General features: G+C 38.2%; 1 protein-coding gene and 1 non-coding gene across 2 annotated transcripts in view; one reads left to right on the top strand and one right to left on the bottom strand.

Annotated features, from left to right (window-relative positions):
- The window catches only part of LOC132278602 (glycerophosphodiester phosphodiesterase GDPD4), a 76,480-nt gene that overhangs the window by 50,394 nt on the left and 3,962 nt on the right, over window positions 1-22,124 (bottom strand). Inside the window, exons 2-3 of the mRNA XM_059780430.1 lie at window positions 13,475-13,561; window positions 7,284-7,381 (exon numbers count right to left, since the gene is read on the bottom strand). Coding sequence (XP_059636413.1) covers window positions 7,284-7,381; window positions 13,475-13,561 — 185 coding nt within the window. The remainder of the gene's footprint in view (window positions 1-7,283; window positions 7,382-13,474; window positions 13,562-22,124) is intronic.
- On the top strand, window positions 16,240-16,457 carry LOC132280669 (small nucleolar RNA U3). Its single transcript, XR_009471673.1, has one exon. It is a non-coding gene; the product is annotated as a small nucleolar RNA U3 (small nucleolar RNA).

The following is a 22,124-nucleotide window of genomic DNA, read 5'->3' as shown; positions in this document are numbered from 1 at the left end:
AACTAATCACATGGAAGAAAATGGCAGCCAATGAGCTTCTAAACTTTATTTCTTCCCGATCACCTCTAAGTTGGTCTTTATTTTGCATTAACCAGGACTGGCTGATCCTGGTTCTTCCATTATTCCGACAAAGCTGGCTGATACCCCTCAAAATATTGGCCATTTATAAATCCATGATGGTCCTTACCATTGAAATTTTCCAACTCTACTAGTAAGGCATGATCGTGATCGGCCGGGATCAAGTTGTCATGTAATGTCATTTGGCCGATCTAACTGGCTTCTCTATTGGAAGAAAACTATTGGAAGAACAAAATTCTGCCAGTATGGAGCTTCTCTGGTGGTTAATCCTCTTGAATTTTTATACTCCCATAGAGCTTCTGAAAGTACCTCATCCCAAGATTTTGAATCTTCATCTTCTTTAATGATTTTAGTTGTATTAGCCGAAAATACCAATAATAGTATTTCTTTTGTGGCCGATTTTTTATCTGCCAGGTAATCTTTCAAAATATAAGCGGCCATCATGACCTGACTCCCCCTTGATTCTTTATTTGGCACTTCAGCAACTTAGCCGAGGAAGTTTTATCCTTGGCCAAAATACCTTCCTGACTAACGTTTTGAAGTTATCATTAGCCAGACTTCTTTTCACAGTGGTCGATGTTGGTCGCCCCATTTTATTTGTTCTTTTGAACCTTAACAGAACATGATTCTCGTCATCTAGCACTACATCGGCCACGTAAAATTTTGCATTATATGGCCGATTTATTTTCTTCCGCAAATATCTCTTCAACTTAACCTTTTTTTGTTGCTATCCCCACTTTCTTTTCCTAAAATTAAGTTGAGGACGACGAGCTAAAAGAATTCTTTCAACTAATGACGATTCTGGCTGAGGATTAGATATCACTCTCGGCCAAGCATTCTGGTAATCTGGCCGATTTGATCCTGCAATTCTTTTACTTTGTTGAGAAGTTAATCTCTCTTGAACACTTCTTTTAGAAAATCGAGTTTGGAATTTTATTTTATGAAAAAAATTAATTTAACCTCGGTTAATACCTTTCCATTCAGGGCAGCAACCGTATTGTATGAGAGCCTTGACATTTGGAGTGGCTGATGGTGTACTCTCAGCAACTTTAGGCTGATTCCCTTCATCAACCTTCTCTTTGGGAGCCTGGCCGATCACATTACTACATGCTATGAAAAGATCATTGTCGAACCCCGTGACTTCCGATAGCTTTTTGGAGAACTTCAAAGTATCATCTTCAATTGCCTTCTTCCAATATCAGTCACTCCCTTTTCGGCCGATATGGTAGATGAATATACCATAAGAATGTTGCCCCGCTCAAAGAGTTTGGGAAAAGCCTCATCTTCAACCTCACCACATTGAACTGTGAAGCGACCGATGTGCTTTACTGCTGATTGGTTTCCTTCGCCACTGAAAGTCACAAAGTTAGGGACATTGTATCCTCTAGGAAACTTTATCAAGTCATACATGTCTGGATAGGGCTTTTTGTACATTGGTCGGCCTATTCGCCTAAGGCCATTACCATATTCTTACTTAATAATATCAGCCAGCTAAACCTTATCGACCGTTGTTGGCTGATTTACCACTAGCGGCTGATTAGCCATTGACTGACCCCGAGTACCAAAGGTTTTGGCTAATATACCACTGGTGGCTGATTGGCCATCGACTGCCCCCCGAGTACCAAAGGTTTTGGCTGATATGCCACTAGAATTGATTTTCCGTTAGTGGTTGATTATGATTCAACCAATCTTTTGGCTGATAGGTCATTTGCTGCCCCCGAGTTTTAAATGTTGTAGTACAGGAGTAGTAGGATGATACTCTATCCATTCTTGCTGCAATTAATTTACCACTGGCGTCTGATTTTCCATTGGTGGCTTATTATAATTCAGCCAATCTTGTGGCTGATTAGCCATATGTTGCCCTCCGAGTCCCGGCTATGGTAGTTCCTGAACATAAAGTGGATTTGGAGCTCTCCACCTTACCTGATTGCCCCCCAAGTTAAAAGATTTCGGCTGATCTACCACTTACGGTTGATTTACTGCAAGTGGCTGATTGTAAATCGGCCAACCTTGATGTGACTAATTTACCACTAGCGGCTGATATTCCATTGGTGGCTGATTATAATTTGGGCAACCTTCTGGCTGATTAGCCATCGACTGCCCCCCGAGTCCCAAAGGTTTTAGTTGATATACCACTGGCGGGTGATTTTTCTCTGGTGGCTGATTATAAATCGGCCAACCTTGCTGTGATTGATTTACCACTGGCGGCTGATTTTTCGCTGATGGTTGATTTTAAATCGGCCAATCTTCTGGCTGGTTAGCTATTAGCTGCCCCCCGAGTCCCGGCTGATATATGCAACTGATAGTAATTCAGCCAGCCTTGTGGCTGATTAGCCATCATATTTGGTTGAAGCAGAACCATCGGCGGCCACGGCTGTGATGGCTGAGCATTCACTACCGGCTAAAAAACCTATAACGAAATTGGCTGAGTGCCCGATTCCTGATTGTTGGAGCTCCCAGCCTGAGCCGGCCTATTCATAATGGCGGCTAAAAGCTGAGATATTGTTTCGTGCAGGTCGTTTTGACTTGCACTCATTCTTCCAATCGCCTCAAACAGAGAGAACACCTGTGTTTGAACCATTGATACCTTTGATGGTATAGCTAGTTCATCCACAGGCCAATGTAGAGCTACCAACTTAAGCTGGCTGATGTTCTTCTTTCGGATCATCGTCTGTGGCTACAGCGCCACGGCATTGCATATTCTTTTAGAACCAAGTGGGGGTCCCACCGGGCGTGCCAAATTATGTTCGCGTGGTTTTTGTTCACACCGGTCAATGAACTTTGCGAGCATGCCAGAGTATGTGAATACTCAAAATATGATTGAACACCAACTATCCCTTTTAATTGGTGGCTGACTTCAGGCGAATGCGTGAGAGAAAGAATAGTAAGAACTCCCAGGGAGGTTCTTTTTCGGCCTTGTTTGCAAGGACTTTTTACGGTAGTGCTTAAAAGAAATAAAATGTAATAACTAAAGAAATTTGAATGAACTGGCTAAATTGAAATTGACTATAGAGTAAACGGCTGAATTGAAATTGACTTTAAAAGAACTGGCAGAATGAAAATTACATGGACAATAAAGAGTGAAGTGAAATGAACCGTCTGCATTTACATGACAAGAATCTGATCAAAGATTGCCATTTAATTCAATTGAATAGAACAATAATTGATAATGTAAATAGCATAATTAAAGCATTACAAAAAAAGAGTAAGTTACTGGAACTTAGATTCTTTGAATGAAATTTGCCATTTGGACAAAAGAAATAAAGAAATTGATAAGATGACATAGAGTCAATTTAATGAATTTTGATTCATGTTTTGTGGGTGGTGCTGGACCGTTTGGAAAGAATACAAACTTTCCTATTTATAGAATTTTCTCTCAACTTATTTTCCTAACTTTTTGCTAGAAAATCTCAACTACCCTTGATTCCTTCCTTTTTGAAATTAAATTAGGCCAACAAATTGTAACCAAATTTACTCCTTGCGTGACACATGTCATCCCTTATCTTTGACTCCCTTTTACTGAAGCCTTTAGTTGCTATTTTGAAGTAATGTATCAAGCCCATTATACTTCTCTTGCTGACACATTATTACCTTATTTGAATAAGTCAACTTCACACTCCTTAAATATAGCAACTTCTTTGTCAACTTGGCAGCCGTATCTCCATAATTATAGCAGCCCCGGCCCCCGAGTGCAATCCATTTTATTTCTTCACATTTTATATAATGTTGGGGCTTATATGTAATTTTTGAAACTTGTTATTATAAATAGAATGTGGTGGAATGATGAAAGTATTCTTTCATTCTCTCTCTCTTTCCCTATCTCTCTCTCTCTTTCTCTCATCCACTTTCTTCTCTTTTTCTCTCATTCACTTTCTTCACTTTTTCTTCTTAGTCTTTATTAGTTACTCTTGATTTGATTATATCTTAAAGTCAACAATACCACTATGAACAATATATTAACAACATACATACTAGGCAACTTAATGTAGCAATTCCAAATATAGTACTGTATCATGCTATCCATAAGTCCCACAAATCCCATATAACAAATACACCGACAATGGTAGCTCACAAAATCAACTAAGTACTTTAGTTAACAACTAATATTGCAATATAGGGCCCCGCAAAAGCCAAAATTACAAAAAGGCCCAAAAATTAGAAAATATCAGGAAAATAATAACGAGGTTGGCCCAAAATAAAAGATGATATCCAAAGCATCCCAAATTAAATATATAGGTCCTATATATCCTCAAAATAATAAATGCAAAGTGTTGGAAAATTTTCCCGAACACGACCCGGTTTGGTCCCGCTTAACCTAACCCGAAAATAACGAAAAAAGAAAATTGTGAAAATTGTAAAAGGGACAAGTCCTTACACCAGAGTACTTTGTCGAGCCTTACAACATATGTCATGTTAATTTGACCATTCTAGCTATAATTGAAAGTGGTAGGAAATTGAGTCTTGTGATTGGCAAGTTCCTACACAAAACTTGGTTATAATTGAACAAATGTCTATAAGTTAGTATGTCTAGAACAGAAGTCGATGAATACGGAGCAACAATAGAGTGGATTTGAGTCAATGTGTCTAGAACAAACAGTTCAAACTGTTCCTAGTACATTCAGAGTGACACAATTCGCATATTTTTTAAGGCTTTGAATCGTCTGTTCATGTACTACAACAAAATTTTCTAGGACTTTGCTTTTATTAATGTGGACAGTGTTTTCATCTTTAAATCATTTGTGATGCTTTTGGGAAATTTGAATTTATCATTCTTAATCTTGTGTATAGTTGTATACCTCGAATATACTTGGATAAGGAATGCACCCCCATTTTTAGTGCCTTAGTGAACTTAAAGAGAATCTTTGAGCCTTTTTGTATCTAGGAAACTTTCGAAAGATAAAAATACAATATAGCCTAGAATACTCAAAAACTACAAGGATATCAAAACGTAAAAACTATGACTTCTAGATGAATTATAAATCAATCAAATGATGTCTAGCCCACCAATGAATTTTGTCATTCCCAACAAGTTTGGTAAAACAATACTCATGGCAGATGTTCACATATCATCATTATTGTCTCAAAGGAAGATGCTAAAGCATTAACTACTACAAATGAACAACTGTAAAATATAAAGCTCTTATTGCCTCTAAACTTCAAAACTCAAGGTCGGAAATTCTATACCTTAAGGATGATGCATACCATAGGTTGATTAAGAAAGAGAGAATATAAATAAATTTGGAATGCTGAAGGATTCAGGGCTTAGCAGATATTCTTGGGTGTCGTGTAGGCGCTCTCCCAATTTCTTATTTAGGGCTTCCATTGGGAGCGTTGTCGAGGAGGACTTCAGTTTGGGGTCCTGTGGTTTAGCGTTTCGAGAGGAGACTTGTAGGATGGAAGAAGCAATACCTTTCGAAAGGGGGGGAAGATTACTCTTGTGAAGAGCACCCTTCCAAACCTTCCAACTTATTACATGTCTCTCTTCCCGATACCGAAGGCAGGTATTCGAAGATTAAATGAGATCTAGAGGAATTTCTTAGGGTGGCATAGGTGATGAGTTCAAATACCATTTAGTGAATTGGGAGGTGTGCTCCCCTCTTCAAAAGGGGGGCTTGGGCATTCAGAGATTGGATTTGTTCAACAAGGCATTGTTGGGAAAATGGTTTTGGAGATTCGGGATCGAGAGGCCACGCTTATGGAGGAGAGTCATTGCATGCCGGCGTGGGGAGGGGGATTGTGGGAGGTTGTCCAGGGAAGTGAGGTTTCCAGCGGGTATGGGCATTTGGAAGCTTATCCGGAAGGGGTAGGATGAGTTTCCCAAACGTATCTAATTCAGAGTTCGGAGTGGGGAGTCACGTCAGTTTTTGGGAGGATTGCTGGTGTGGGGACATTGTTTTGTCTCGTAGGTTCCCTCAGCTATTCAGGATCTCTTCGAGTAGGCATGCTATGGTTACCAACTGTTATCAGCTTGATAGCGGATGGTTGACTTGGGAAGTGCAATTTCGTAGAGAGTTTCATGATTGGGAGCTCAGGAAGGTTGCTGAGTTCTTAGCCTTGCTTTACAGCCAGGTGGTGTAGGTGGCGGGATGGATGAGATGGTGTCGGTGGGCACTCCAAGAGGGGTGGTCCTTCCTTCCCATGGAAAGCAATTTGGATGTTGAAATCCCCCTTGAAGGTGGCTTTCTTTGTGTGGTGTCCTGCTCACGGAAGTATTCTTACCCTCGACAATCTTAGGAGGAGATGACAGATTGTGGTTAACTGATGATGTATGTTTAAGAAGACGGAGAAAACCGTGAATCACCTTCTTCTGCATTGCCTAGTGACGAGAAATGTTTGGGCTATGTTTTTTATCGTTTTTGGCATGTCTTGGGTTTTCTCAAGATCCACAGTGGATATAATTGAGGCTTGGAAAGGGTATCTAGTGGAAAGCCGAGTCAGAAATGTTTGGAAAGCCATTCCCCTTTGTTTATGGTGGGGCTTGTGGTGTGAGAGGAACAGGAGAACCTTCGAGGGAGAGGAGACTCCTATTTGGTCTCTCAAATACAATATACTGTATTCTTTTTTTTTTTTGGTGTTAATTGGCGTAATTGTAAATCTCTGGGGCATCTTTTGGATTTTGTGGATAGCTCAAAGCTATAGTTGTCGCCTTTTGGCTTCTTGTGTATTCTTTTGGAAGCGCTCCCCTCTTGAGCAGCTTTTATGAAATCTTACTTATCAAAAAAAAAAATTAAAAATTTCCAAGGCGGGACTCATTGAATTTATATACCATTCAATCGAGTATAGTCACTACATTCAGGCCAGATTATATTTTGTGTGTGTTTGCTATTATGGGTGTTTTGAGAATGTTAGTTCACATCTAACGTTTGCTTTAATCTATAGATAATCTCCTTGGTAGAATGCTCTTTTAACTCAGTAGGCTACTTTGATATTGACTTCTTAGTTATGAAGCTTCCCTAAAAAATGTCAGTAACCAGTGAGAACCTAACTTCTGGCAGTATTTTTGCACAAAGTGACTTTCAGAATAATAGTCCTCCATCAACTTCCCTTCTATGCAGCAACACACACTGGGATTTAGATTTAAAACAACCTGATTAGGTTTATTGTGGAGATGCAGCAAACTAATCAAGTTTATTCAATGGTGTAATATCAATCAGCAAATGGACAATGGTAAAATCTTTTGTATAGGGATAAAAGCTCATATCTACCTGTCATGAAGAGCAAACAAAACTCCATCTGAAGAACGAGAAACATCAATCTCAATGCAGTCTACTCGAGAATGGAGAGCAATACGATATGCAGCCATCTGTTGAAAAAATTGGAACATTTTAAGAGTGAAAATATACATGTAAGGAATAAAAATTTAACTCCTTTTTAGGCACAATTTTTTTAACTGTAACGGAGAATTTGAATAGACTAAAAAGACCATGGCCTCACTTGTTGAGAATGTTGTAATAATGGTCACTATTGAAGACCTATAAGCTAATTATTTTTAACACTGTAACAGGTTCTAATGTTCAACAAGGCTGTGTTTCCACTTGTTTCTTAATCATGTGCTGAATGCATAAAATTCATCATCGTAGATGCATCTAAGTTGCATCTAAGTTGAACCATCTTGTTCAGGAGATGGTTCTCTTGGAAGGGGTTGCCCCCCGGATGCCATAGGCAAGACCATAGGTGGCCTTGGTGGCATGGCTGTTGTTGGCAGAGTGTTCACAAGTGGAACACCCTGGACATGAGGAATACTATTGAAGATTTAATGAGGAAACAAGGAGAATTTTTCTCCATTGATCGATTTCTCTAGTAACACCAAATCTTTAATAATAGGAAACAATATCAATTACTGATAAAAAATTCTTCATTGATTCCTCCATTAAATCTTCAATACTCCCCCTCAAGTTGGAGCATGAATGCCCAACTTGCCATTGAGATGACGAGTAACAGCAAATGTGAATGATGAAGAGAGTTGAGAGAAGACGAAGAGCAATGCTACCGAACAAACCGACAACCCAAATAAGTCAACAAAAAACTGCGGAGACACGGCAAAGGCGAGGACAATGCTACCGAACACACCGATAGCCTAAACAAGTTGATAAAAACTGCCGGAGGCATGGCAAAGGCGAGGACAATGTTACCAAAAACACCAGCAGCCAAAACAAGTTGATTAAAACTGCCAGAGACACGGAAAAAGTGAAGAACATTACTGCCGAACAAACCGGTAGCCCAAATAAGTCACAAATCCTCCTTGTTTCCTATTTTCAAATTCTTTCCATTCTCATAATTTCTCCTCCTATATGAAGGAGCCTCCACCATTGTATTGTATGTGAATTGAGAGAGTATTATAAAAGTGAGGGCTCTTTGGGTGTGGATGTAGGCCCTAGTGGCTGAACCACGTAATTAATGTGTGTTCTACTTGTTTTATTTATCTCTTCGCTTTCGTTTTATTCTTTTCAACATGGTATCAGAGCCTAATTTCTCTTTCTAGGTTCGAACTCCTATTTTGGGGTATTCCCTTAGCATCTGAAATGTTGCTAAGGGTTTCTCGGTGCTATTTGTGACTTGTTTGGGCTGTCGGTTTGTTTGGCAGTAATGTTCTTCGCCTTTGCCGCGTCTCCGGCAATTTTTATTGACTTGTTTGAGCTATTGTGTGTTCGGTAGCATTGTCTTCGTCTTTGTCGTGTCTCCAGCAGTTTTTATCGACTTGTTTTGGCTGTCAGTGTGTTTGGTGCATTGTCCACGCCTTTGTCGTTTCTCCAACAATTTTTTGCTGACTTGTTTGGGCTGTCGGTATGTTCGGTAGCATTTTTCTTCATCTTCTCTCTTCATCATTCACACTTGTTACTCATCATCTCAATGGTGGGCATTCATGCTCCAACTTGAGGGGGAGAATTGAAGATTTAATGGAAGAATTAGTGGAGGAAAATCTTTCAGTAATTGATGTTGTTTCTTATTATTGAAGATTTGGTGTTACTAGATGAATCAGTGGAGAAAAATCCTCCTTATTTCCCACTTTCTAATTCTTTCCATTCTCATAATTTCTTCTCCTATATAAAAGAGCCTCCACCATTGTATTGTATATGAATTGAGAGAGTATTATAAAAGTGATATAGCCCTTTGGGCTCTTTGTGCAGTGGATGTAGGCCCTAGTGGCTGAACCACGTAATTAATACTTGTTTTATTTACAAAAAAGAAAAAAACAAAAAAAAAAAAATTCTTCATTGATTCCTCCATTAAATCTTCAATAAATACGTTATGAAAACGGCTGACTTAGCGGCTGACTAGAATGATCATGCCAAACTTGTTGTGGAGATGTGGGTTTTGAACTTGCTGAGTGATTGGCATGGGTGCTGAAAGTGGAAGTAGCACCTGTGCCACTTGAGGAGCCTGAGTTGTGCTTGAAAATGAGCCTGAGTTGATTCTTCCATCTACACATGTTAAACATGTGTATAAAGGGAAATGGTCTGAGGAGACATTGTTGGTTGTTTACAGCCTGAGGAGACATGATTGGTTGTTTATGGTCTGAGGAGACATTGTTAATTGTTTATGGTCTGAGGAGACATTTTGATTTGTTGGTCGGCACTTCACCTAAGAGAAAATCATTGCTAGTCAGATATGCACTCCATTTGTCACAATCTCTCAGCAGCTTGCAGACATTTTTACAAAGGGCGTTAGCGAGATTGTGTTTGAGAATGCATTGTCCAAATTGGGCATTTTAGATATCCAGGCACCAACTTGAGTGTAAGCAAATATGACAGCCACAATTTATGGAATGACTTACCGTATTAGCATATTTGATTATGCTATAGAATATGCTGTGATTTGATTTAGATTTGATTTAATTTCCTTTCTCTTTTTATCTATAAATACTAGAGCTATGAATGAGTGAATATCTCATTCAAACCTTTACAAAATTCTCTCATTTTTCTTCTTTTTATATTTCTACTTCCCCAAATAGAATTATTTATGTTCATCATACTGAAAAAGAAAGAATAAAAGAGAAATTAAGAAGAATAAAAAAAATAAAAAATAAAAAAGAGGAAATTTTGGAAATTTTAAATAATACCTTTGAAATTCAGAGATCGTCTCTAAATTTGACGTTCGTTTCTTTGTTTTTTATTTTATTTTTTTAATGTAATTAGGCTAAAGAGTTGGACTTTATTTTTAAAATTATTAAATTTATTAGTCCAAAATTAATTGGAGGCCAGATAAATTTGGAAAAAGAACAAAATAACATATTTTAGTAGAATCGGTAGAATCATAAGATTCTATGAGATTCTTCAATCCTACTCCCGATTTTACAGATCCTACTGAGATTTTACTTCTCTGAGATTTTACTTCTCAGATATTTTACATGGGATCGAAATCGTTTTGGCAATTTAGGATCGTAGAATCGTAAGATTCTAAAATCCAGAATCGAGATTTTAACAACTATGGTAACGACTCACTCCATTACATGATATGATGTTATCCGCTTTGGGCCCGAGCCCGCACGGTTTTGCTCTCGGGCTTTACCCCAAAAGGCCTCCTACCAATTGGAGTGACACACCTACATATATAGCACTTCCCTTTTTCACACCCAGGCGATATGGGATTGTGCACCTGTAACTCGCCTAGTATGGTAGCCTATCAGTGCCTCTTGCACCCGCCCACGACACACCCACCCACCAGTGCCTCTTGAGCTTTGAGTTCCATAATCATATGGCTTTATTTGATTTCAAATTCATCATAGAATTTAAATCTTCTTGCAAAACCCTTTGAAGTTCAAAGCCTTTGATCTTGAATTACCTGAGTCAATCAAATCATCCTGATGATAAACACCCTCAAGTATAATATAAAATACATACAATAGTAGTTTGTTGTCATTAAAATCACCCAAATACCCTTAGGATGAAAGACTTCATAACAACGGCCTGAGTAGTTTGTAGCTTTGGCTTATTTATTTCTTGAGTCATGTAAGTAGTGCAATACTTCTAAACTAAAGTCAACTACAACTAGGTTGGTGAAGGAATGCTTTTTGATCTTAGGGCTAGTTTGGTGCGGTGGAATGGAATACAAAGAAAGTGGAATGGAATAGTTTTTATTCCATTCTTATGTTTGGTGCCAAATTTTAAACTTGGAATCGTCATTCTCCACCATTCTTGGAGAATGGTCATTCCATCAAAATCATTCCACCTTCTCACAAAAGGAATGACCATTCCATTCCAACTTTAAAAAAATACAAACTAAAAAAATATTAAAAAATAAAACCTAACAAATTACAAACCCACCACCAGCATCATCATCATCTCCTCTATCAAACCCACCGCCGGCGTCATCATCTCCTCTATCGACAGTGAAACATACAAGAACACCCAACCCAACCCAACCCAACCTAACCCATCTATTGCAGCCCAGAAGTCCTCTTATCATACAGAGATTATATTCGTTAAAACAGAAGTGTATACTGCCTATTGTGAATGATTGACATCCAGTAATATATTTAGTTTAGAACTTAAAAACTATCTGTGCTCACCATCAATTCACCACCATCTTGCCGACGATTCAAAAGCTCAATTTAGACCCACCTCGGCGATAAGTTCAGCACCGCCGTCCTTCTCGATCGTCGTCAGTCTCACCATTACTCGCCTATTCCGTCCACAGCCCGCTGATTCACCGCCGAACACTACAACTTCATTTGACTGGATTGCAAGCTTCACCGATGAAGTTTGTAACGAAGCTTGGATCACCGCTGTTCGTCGCCGCCGATCAAATCGGATCCGTCCTCGCCCTTGTTTGATCGCTTCCTTCTCCCCATTGCCTTTTCTCGCCCCAATCTCCAACACCTCACTTGCCCGGTTTCTTTCTTCTCTCTACCTTCTCGCTCTATCTCTTGCCCCAATTTCATTCTTATAGACCTCTTTCTTACCACTGGATTGGAAAAAAATTTATGTTAATTTTTTAGTTAATTTTTTTTTATTAATGATAAAGGTAATTTGGAGAAAACAATATAAATTGATTCCATTTCAATTTTTAGTCCAACCAAACAAGTAAATGGAAATCATCATTTTATTTTTACATATTCTATGTTTGCAACCAAACAAGAGAATGGGAATCATTCCCATTCCATTCCATTCTCATTCCATTCCTAGCTTCATTCCCATTCCATTCCATTTCATTCTTGCACACTAAACTAGCTCTTAAAGTACAAAGATAAAAAATCAACTTTGCCAGAGGAATACTCACAATTTGCATGTCATGAATTGATGATCTATACTTTGTTTAGGATGTCTTAGTGCATAATAAAAAGGCCTAAACACTCAAAAAGAACAGCTTTTGTATGTTCCGCATAGAGTGGGTCAATTAGTTGGGATTCTGCGTACCAGAGTCTAGATTACTTTTCTAATGTTGATGAAAATTAACAAGATTAATAAAGTACCAAACTATTGAAACTACACCATATGCCCAAGTCCTTCAAATACTCACATACTCAAATACCGAAATGCATACAACCACCACCACCAAAGCCTTTTTCCCAACTACTTGGGGTCGGCTAGATAAATCCTATCCTCCCGTTCCCCTCTATCAAGGCCATGGTCTCAGCCAAACCAAATGTTATAATATCCTTCCATACCTCTACCCAAGTTAACTTTGGTCTTCTTCCCCTAGTATTACCCTCAATGTAGACTATGTCACTCTTCCTAACTATCGCACCAAAATGCATCACAACCAGAAATTGATAAAGAGGTCACTTATCACATAAATGTGGCAATTCCATTCTCCAAAAAGAAGTGGAAGCAAAATCCATAAAAACAATACTAATAAATAAAAATGGTTTCATATTGCAAAAATATTTCATATTCCAAAAACCTAACATCTATATTAAATATAGCATACAAAATACTGTTGAAGAAAGATTGAAGAAGTAAAAGTACTTTGTTCAATTGAGCAACGTATTAGATGGTGCTATGTATACTCCCTCAAACAAAATCAAACCAAAACTTCATGCACAATCTCAGTTATCATTATTTTTTGAAACTAGCAATCAACTTAATTACAAAGATATACCAAAAAGAGTATTTTTGGAAGTTCTTCACAATAAACTAAGTCTATTAACTATTTATAACTATCTCATAGGGTTCCAATGTGATCATTAGTGAAAAGTGCAGAACTCTTTTGCCTAAGATAACTAAAATTCTCAATTCCAACGAATGGTTGTCATTGATGTCAAAACACCATCCTGACAACACATAGGACAAATTGCTTGAATGTTGCACCTTTTTGTCTTAACCCAACTAAAAGTTGGAAAGAAGCAAGATGGTAATCAGTTAATTATAAGTAAACATTGTGAAATTATAACCCATGAATAGAGAATCTAAAGAATCTAAAAACAAGACCATCAAAGTGAATATGGCATGCATACTGTGTTGGGAAAGGACTTGCTGGAGTCTCCACCATGAGCACATACTAGAGGTGGATTATTCAGCCAACTGCACTCTCTTAATTGCATCTGCACAAACATTGGGCAAGAAATAAATTGATGACTCAAATTTACCTTCCTGACTCTTTAACAAAAAACTACTTGAACTGTGTCTAGCTGAATGAAAATTGAAAAGTCCTTACGTCAAAAATCAAAATATAATAGTAAGTTTCAAGTATGACAACCTGCAAGCTTAATGACAATAAGGAACAAAATAATGCATAAAGCGTGAGTGTGTAAATAAAGTACAGATGAGTTCAGAAACAAAACCAAAAGGAAAACAAAACAAAACAAAAACGAAAATAAAAAAACAAAACTTAAAAAGATATTCCCTCTTACTTCTCAAGTACGTATAGGAAGGGCTCGTTTGGCATAGCTTTTGCTTCTGCTTTTACGCAAAAGAAAAAGAGAAGCAGAAGTTATGACTTCCATTTACCTTATGTGTTAGTGTTTGGAAACTATACTTTAAAAGAGCTTTTTATGCCAGAAGAGCTATTTTATTTGTTCGGCAAAATATTTGTTGAAGCTCTTCTAATACTAAAATAACTATTTTGTTCTTAGATGAATTGTTTTTTGTTTTTGTTTTGAACTATATGACAATAACAAAATAATTATGTTTTTTAATCCAAAAGTCCTCTCCATTTTTCAATTTGAAGGTTCGGAAATACACAAGTATTTGAAGAGACCAATTTCAATTTGAAGGTTCAGAGATACACAAGTATTTGAAGAGACCAATAGGGGGTGAATTGGTTTAATCAAAATTTTAGTTCTGTTTCGCAACTAGTTATGAATCAGAAGAAAAAAAAATATTGATTGACATGGAACAGGGAAACATCTAAAGAGCCTTTAGACTTAAAAAAAAATTACTATGATTGAAAAGAAACACACTTTAGGTTCCTCACCCTTTCCTTCTCTTCACGCTCACAGTGACGATTTTTACAACCTACAGCAAATCAATCACTCACGTAAACAAATACACCAAGCTGTGTCACACACAAGTTGTTTACAGTCATTTGAAGCTCATTTTTCAAGAGACTCAAACAGAGAGAGAGAGAGAAAGAGAAACACCAAACAGAGAGCCAAAGAAGAAAATGAAATTGAAGAGCACTAGTTGCCATTAAAATGACAAACAGAGAGAGAAACACCAAACAGAGAGCCAAAGAAGAAAGACTCAGCACTAGTTGCCATTAATTGCTCTCCTGCTTCTTGCCTAAATATTTTTAAGTTGGAAATTATTTCCATGGCCAATTTCATGATTTTGTCAACTGGAAACCCAAACCCTAACTAGTGAAATTGAACTTTCTGCGTTTAAAAAATTCAGAGCTTCATGGTTATATGCCCCAATTCAAACAAACTCAGCTTGTTGTAGATCACCCTTTTTGCCAAAGGTGGAGCATAAATCACGAACAAGACTGTGATCCAATGAATACACATAATTTTATTGAAAAGGGGTGCTCATGTGCGTATATATGTATTTCAATATATAGCTACAAACATATTCCAGAGATACAGAAAAAGAGGTGAAGATGAAAGAAACCTAATATGAGCGAGATGCCCGTGTCATGAATGTCAGTTGCAGTGAGGGGTAGGAGGAGAACGATGATGTTGTAGGATACAACTGGAACTTTATTTCTTTACTTTGAGTCATGAGGGGTACGCTTGGTAATATGAAAAATTCATTAAATCTCCAAAAAAGCTTCCCGCATCTCTTCCTACAGAAGCAGGGTCATACCAGCTTCATCTAAACGCTCTTTTAGAGCCAAAAGCTCTTCTGCCTAACTCATCCAAACATTCAAAAAATAAGCTTTTTGGCTCTAAAAGCCAAAAGCGGCTTTTTAAAAGCCAATCCAAACAGGGCCAAAGAATTGGATTCTAGAACCAAATGATTAAAAAGAATGATAGTGAACATTCCTCTAATTCTAGAGTCTAGACCCAAATGATAACCAGATAAAGAATGTAGAAAAATCTACCAGAATGACAGAAATACACATTTTCTCATGAAAAATTCCATCAATCGATCTAAAAACACTCCTCCTGACTCTAGGTTTCATGAATCCCAGACTCAGTTTCTTTTATACTTTGATAGTTCTTGTATCATAAATTGAAAATGGATACTCAATGATGATGTATCAAGCACTTCATACAAGTCCAAACTGTTCCCAAGATTTGTATTTTCAAACCAAAAAAAAAAAAAATCAATTCAGAGTAAATCATCTATTCTAGTTTTTAGAAAAGTCCAAATTATTTCTGATCCACTAAACAAATTTTAAGTAAATTTTCCATTATGGTTTGCCAAGTTTAAGTCTAACGTTGGCTTTGTCCTTCTCAAGAAGGCTCCTTCTAAAAAAGTTAGCCTTTTTGCTGCTGGTTGAAATTTCTTTGAGCTAATAAACTACCTTGTCAATGTGCACTCCTGAGAGTTTCAAATGACTCATCCAAAGAGAACTATAAGTAATGTACAAAAAATAAATGAAAAGGAAAAGATGGATCAGGACTCCTACATGTGCTTTGAAGATCACAAATTAGATCACAAATTACATACATGGATTTCCCTCCACCATTAAGCAATAATTTTCAGATGTTATAGATTTTCCAGGACAATTGTTTTGCAATTTAAAATGAAATAACTATAGTTTAAAATTTTAAGAATCATTTTATTTAATTGAGAAAGCATTTTCCTGAATGGTGGATTTTAACTAATAAGGGCAACGACCTTACTTGAACAGGATCTGTTCTATAGGTTTTTTACCTCTGTATCATTGAGTTTTAAGGGGGCAGGACCCCAAGCCTGGTGGATAAACCATGACCGTGTGACTAGAGCTTGATTAGTGGTTCTGTGGTCCATGTGACCACCTGGGCTGTGGAGGATCGTTCTCAAGCTGGGTTGGTTCTAGGTGGGGATGGTCACACATTTGTTTGACAGACTATATAACACAACATCTTGCGTTGGATGCTGTGAGGACGTACGGGGGTATCCTTGTCATGTGGGATAGGAGATGGGTGTCAAAGGTGTCTAGAGAGGTAGGTTTTCTTTGTCATGTGCTTTTGCTACGGAGGAGGGTTGATTTCATTGGGTTTTCTCTATTGTCTATGGCCCGGTAGACAATGGGAAGAGGCATTTGCTCTAGGAGGAGCTCGTCCTAGCAAGGGGGCTTTGGTCTCTTCCGTGGTGTGTGGGTGGTGATTTTAATGTGGTTAGATCCCCATTGGAGAGAACTACAGGAGGGAGGAGATTGTCTCCTGCTATAGAGCAGTTTTCGGAGTTCATTGATAGCCATCATCTTTTTGATCTGCCGTTGGAGGGAGCTGCTTTCACTTGGGCTAGTTGCAAGGATTCTCCTACTCTTTCTCATTTGGGCAGATTTTTTATTTGCAGGGATTGGGAGGAGAAATTCCCGGATGTGGTTCAGGCAGCTCTAGCTAGAACCAACTTCAGATCATATTCCGTCAGTTCTGGACTGTGGTGGGCTGAGATCTCGGAACACTCCTTACAGATTTGAAAATATGTGGCTTAGGGCAGAGGATTTCGAGGGAGAGTTCAGGCTTTGTGGGAGGAGGCTGCAGGGGTTGGCACCTCAAGTTTTGTCTTGGCAGGGAAGCTCCAGCACTTCAAGACACCAGTACTTGAAGACTCAGATCAAAAGGTGGAATTAAAAGGTGTTTGGGAACCTTGAGTGGAGGAAGAATAGGGCTGGCTCTCTCACAGATCGCAGAGATTGACCGGTTGGAAAGGTTGGGCAGTATTGTTTCAGAGGGTCGGAGAGCGGAGTGTCAGGCTAAGATAGCGAAGATTGCCATTTCGGAAGAGATTTTATGGCGTAAAAAATCACGGGCTTTGTGTCTCAAGGAGGGCGATGGCAATGCAAGGTTTTTCCATAGGCTTGCTAATGCAAATCGGAGGGACAATCGCATTGGTTGGATTTGTGTGGACGGGTTGTGTAGGGAGGAGGAGGTGTATAGGGGGATCGCATCCTACTACCAGAGACTTTACACAGAGACTACAGTGGTCGGCTTCATTTTGATTCGATTATTTTTCAGAGTTGGATAGGGATGGGTTGGAGAGTCCTTTTACAGAAGAGGAAGTGTTGGGGGCGCTGAAGAGTTGTAATGGGGATAAAGCTCCAGATCCAGACGGCTTCACTATGAGATTCCTTCTAGAGAGTTGAGAGGTTGTTTACTTAACAAAAAAAAAAAAAAAAAGAGTTGGGAGGTTGTTAAGGGTGAGGTGATGGGCTTTTCAGGATTTCCATCCCTAGGGCAGTTTGAGAGATCCCTGAATGCATCTTTTACTGCACCTTATCCCTAAGAAGGGCGGAGCTTCAGATGTTAGGGACTTTAGACCTATTAGTTTGGTGGGGTGTATTTACAAACTAATAGCTAAGGTCCATTGAGATTGAGGGGTGTGTTGGACGGGGTTATTTCTCAGTCTCAGAATGCTTTTATTGGTGGCCATCAGATCCTTGGTTCACCTTTATTGCCATTGAGTGCATGGATTCTAGGATGAGTAGTGTGTCCCAGGTCCTATGTAAGCTCGATATTGAGAAAGCTTACGATCATGTTAGTTGGACTTTCCTACTCTATCTGTTGGAGGCTTCGGGAGAGATGGAAGAGGTGAATCGAGTCCTAAATTTCTTTTGTGAGATTCTCACTTCTGGTGAATGGATCTCCGACTGGTTTCTTTAGCACCTCACGGGCTTTGAGTCAGTGGGACCCCCGTTCTCCCTTCTTGTTCATTATTGTCATGGAGGCTCTTAGTCATCTGCTGGGGAGGACTGTGGAGCCAGGATTTATCAGGTGTTTCATGGTGGGCAGAGATGCAACTCATCAGTTGGAGATTTCTCATTTGCTGTTTGCAGATGACACTCCAGTTTTTTGTGATGCCGAGGTGTCCAGTTGAGGTATTTGAGGTGTGTTTTGGTCTGTTTCGAGGCAATCTCTGGCCTGAAAATCTGATGCAAATCATTAATGATGTTTTGGGAAAGTATCTCGAAGAAAAAAGTCAAGAGAGTCATTCTTGTTTTAGGTAGTAAGTAATTATGCTTTCGAATTACTAAGCATTTACTTAGGAAAGTGGTAAAGTGTTATATATGTTGTGTGGGGATTCAAGAAGTCATTCCAGGAAAAGTCAAGTTTCATTAGTAGTATTATAAAAGAGACAGCCCTCTTTATCATATGTAATCAAGTCTTAATCCATATAATTTTGATACATGATCAGATTTTTTTTTTTTTTTTTTTGAAAAGTTGATACATGATCAGATTTTAAACTTCTCTTCAGGCTTTTCCCAAATTTCCCTTTAGAAATTTAGGCTCCCACGGTGATTGGAGTATTTCTGGTCTTCTTTACTACTGTTAAAGACTTGTGTTCTTTTTGTTTGCTTCAAGTGGTATCAGAACCCTGCTATACGATCCGTGATTATTGCGGATCTATGGCTATGCAAGGAAGCAAGATAGCCACAAAAGAAGATGTTCAAAAACTGCAACATCAAATTTTGTATCAAATATTTTTGACTGAGCACTATATTAGAACAAAATGGAATCATTTCTCCTATGTGGGCGGGTGTGAGTGGGCAGGTGCGAGGCACTGACAAGCTACCACACTGGGCGAGCTATAGGTGTACGATCCCACATCGCCTGGGTGTGGAAAGGGGAAGTGCTATATATAGGTTCAACACCCTTCTATGACACAACGTATTTTAAAGCTGTGATGGTCGTGAGTCAATTAGAACTCCGTAGTTAAGCGTGCTTAACTTGGAGTAGTACCAGGATGGATGTACATATAAGAGTGTATTCCCAATTCTTTAATCAATTGATTTGATTACCAATTTCAGTAATTTTGTCATTTACTAGTGGAAAAAAACAAAAACAAAAACAACAAAAAGGAAAACTCTTCTTGAAGATTATTTTCTGGTTGCTTTGAGGCTTTATGTTTAATTTTATTCAATCACACTACAAGCACCAGTTGAGCAAATGAAATTTTGGGAGAAGATCTAAGGTGTGCCAAGCAGACCAAGTCATGGTATGCCCAACTAATCACAATGCACAAATCAAGGAAATCGGTCCACCAACTTATAGAAACTGCCAACAACTACCTTGAATTGTGCATTGTGATTTGTTAGGCATACTAATGACTTGGTATGCCTGACGCACCCTATATTTACTCAAATTTTGGGACCCAAGTTCAAGCCACGATAATGCCAAACAAAATCTAAAAAGGAAAAAGAAAACAAATAAAGACACACATTTGATTAATCCCATTTGTGCGAAATCCATCTATCAGATAGGTTAATTAATACGCTATGATACCAATTGGTAAAACAAGTGTAAAGGTAGTATCATTCCCCAAGGCTCTAATATGTAATATTTCTACTACCTTTAAAACTAACTGGTAAGATTCATTTAATCAGTTAATTTCCAATTAGTTCTTTGTGAAAATCTGAATATTCAATTTCGATTCAAGTCAAAAATATACTGTAATTAGTAAATCAAATAAAGTAGAGAGAATAAAAGAGACAGTGTTTACATGGAAAACACTTGATCGAGAGTAAAAAATTGGGGACCTCATCCGATAAAGGCACAATCCACTATTGAGAAGGAGATGTACAAAGTACAAACAGGTCACAATTCTATCACCCTTGAACTCCTAGTTATCTCTAGACACAGTAAGAACACCAAATCCTCAGATCTTCGAAGATCTTTAGGTCGTCTTTCTAATCTGTCTACAGCATCTGCTACTCATGAATCTACTTCTCTAGTGACCGCTTGCCGTTTCTGTGCCATAATGGTTTGGTTGATCACATTGAAACTGATCAAACAGCTCCTTGGTTGTCAGAAATAGTCAATTTATCAGGAATCTCTCTAAGAGTAGTAAATGAACAAATAATCTCACTTTAGATTTTCTCTCAAAAACTCTCTTAATGTTTGTCTCTATTAACCATACCCTTAATCTAACTAAAATCTTTGTTTATAGCCAATATGAGAGTCCAAAACATTTTAGATCGTAAAAACCAACTAAAATGTTTCTTTAAAGATTCAACAGGTTTGATCGAAATTACTAGTGTATTGTCGACCGATTGAGGTTTTGAGTGACACTTACTGCAATTTTGCTAATTATCCTGGGTAACCTCTCGACCATCAAGACTTCCTCAAAGGGTGTCGATCGATTGACACCTGCTGTTTTCGAAATTTAAATCTAATTTTGGAAATCATCATTTTAGCTAATTTTGAAAAATCATTTAATCAAAAACCTTTTTCAGAACATTTTAAAACTCCAATACAAGAATGAAATAGGTTAACTAAGGTCAACTCAAGTCTAATTACCTTTAACCTAATTGTGTGATTGAACATTCATTTTATTTTATTTTTGATAAGGATAAAATAGAAAGCCTTCAAAAGTGGAACGCATCCCAAGAATACAGAGAGGCCAAAGCAAAGAGGGATCCTAAGGACCCAAGGAGCCCAAAAAATCTACAATCTCCTTTATAGATGTACAATTTCTTCCATCCCCCAACAAAAAAGAAAACTTGCAATTGAACATCCATAATCCTTTCCAGTCTCCACTGACGTGCTTGATCAACTCCACGACACTTTCACACTTTTTACAAGTATTTTTTGACGAGGAATATGCCAACACGTGACTCAATTTCTTAACACTATCAATCTTAGTATCCTTGGCTTTAGCATTTACTCTGGCCACATAAAATGATGTTTTATTAGATAGAAGAAGCAGGTCTAGTTCTATGATTAAGGGGTCTAGCATTGCATTCCCGCTGAATATACTAGACAAAGTTTTTAGGATCCTTTTTTTTAACAATAGGCGATTTCAAGATTGAAAGGAATCTGTATATGGCCTTTCTTTGAATGGTTTACAATGCTTTAGTTAAATAGGAAATACAAGGGGCTAAAAAAAGGAAACTACAAGCTGACTACAGGCTGTAACAGCAAACTACAGGCTGTAATTATAAACTGTATACTAACAGAAGCTACAGGCTGTACATTAATAGAAGCTACAGGTTGTACACTAAAATATCCCCTAAAATCTGGTCATTGACTATCTATATTTACACGCCTATCATATCCCCTAAAATCTGGTCTTATTAAAACCGAATATCTCTTTTTCAACACTCCCCCTCAAGCTGGCTTGTAGATGTCTTCCATAGCTAGCTTGCTTCTTAAAACTTCAAACTGTCTCTTGTGTAGTCCTTTGGTAAGGATGTCTACAGCTTGTTCAGTAGTAAAGACATAAGGAATGCAAATCATACCACAGTCAAGCTTTTCCTTGATAAAGTGTTTGTCAACTTCCACATGTTTGGTTCTGTCGTGGAGGACTGGATTATGAGCAATTGAAATGGCAGCTTTGTTGTCACAGTAGACTCTCATTGGAGGAGAAACAGTAACCTTCAAATCTTCAAGGAGTGTTTTTAACCATATAGCTTCGCAAATCCCATGGGCGAGTGCTCTGAACTCGGCTTCTGCACTACTCCTCGCTACTACATTTTGTTTCTTGCTTCGCCACGTGACTAAGTTTCCTCTAACGAAGGTGCAATATCCTGAGGTAGATCGTCTATCAACTATACTGCCTGCCCAATCAGCATCT

Source organism: Cornus florida, unplaced genomic scaffold, assembly GCF_030987335.1.
Source record: "Cornus florida cultivar Cherokee Brave unplaced genomic scaffold, ASM3098733v1 CherokeeBrave_3.0.0_Hap2_Chr10, whole genome shotgun sequence".
Classification (NCBI taxonomy): Eukaryota; Viridiplantae; Streptophyta; class Magnoliopsida; order Cornales; family Cornaceae; genus Cornus; species Cornus florida.
The sequence above is the reverse complement of the archived record's forward strand: the minus strand, read 5'-3'. Positions and strand labels throughout refer to the sequence as shown.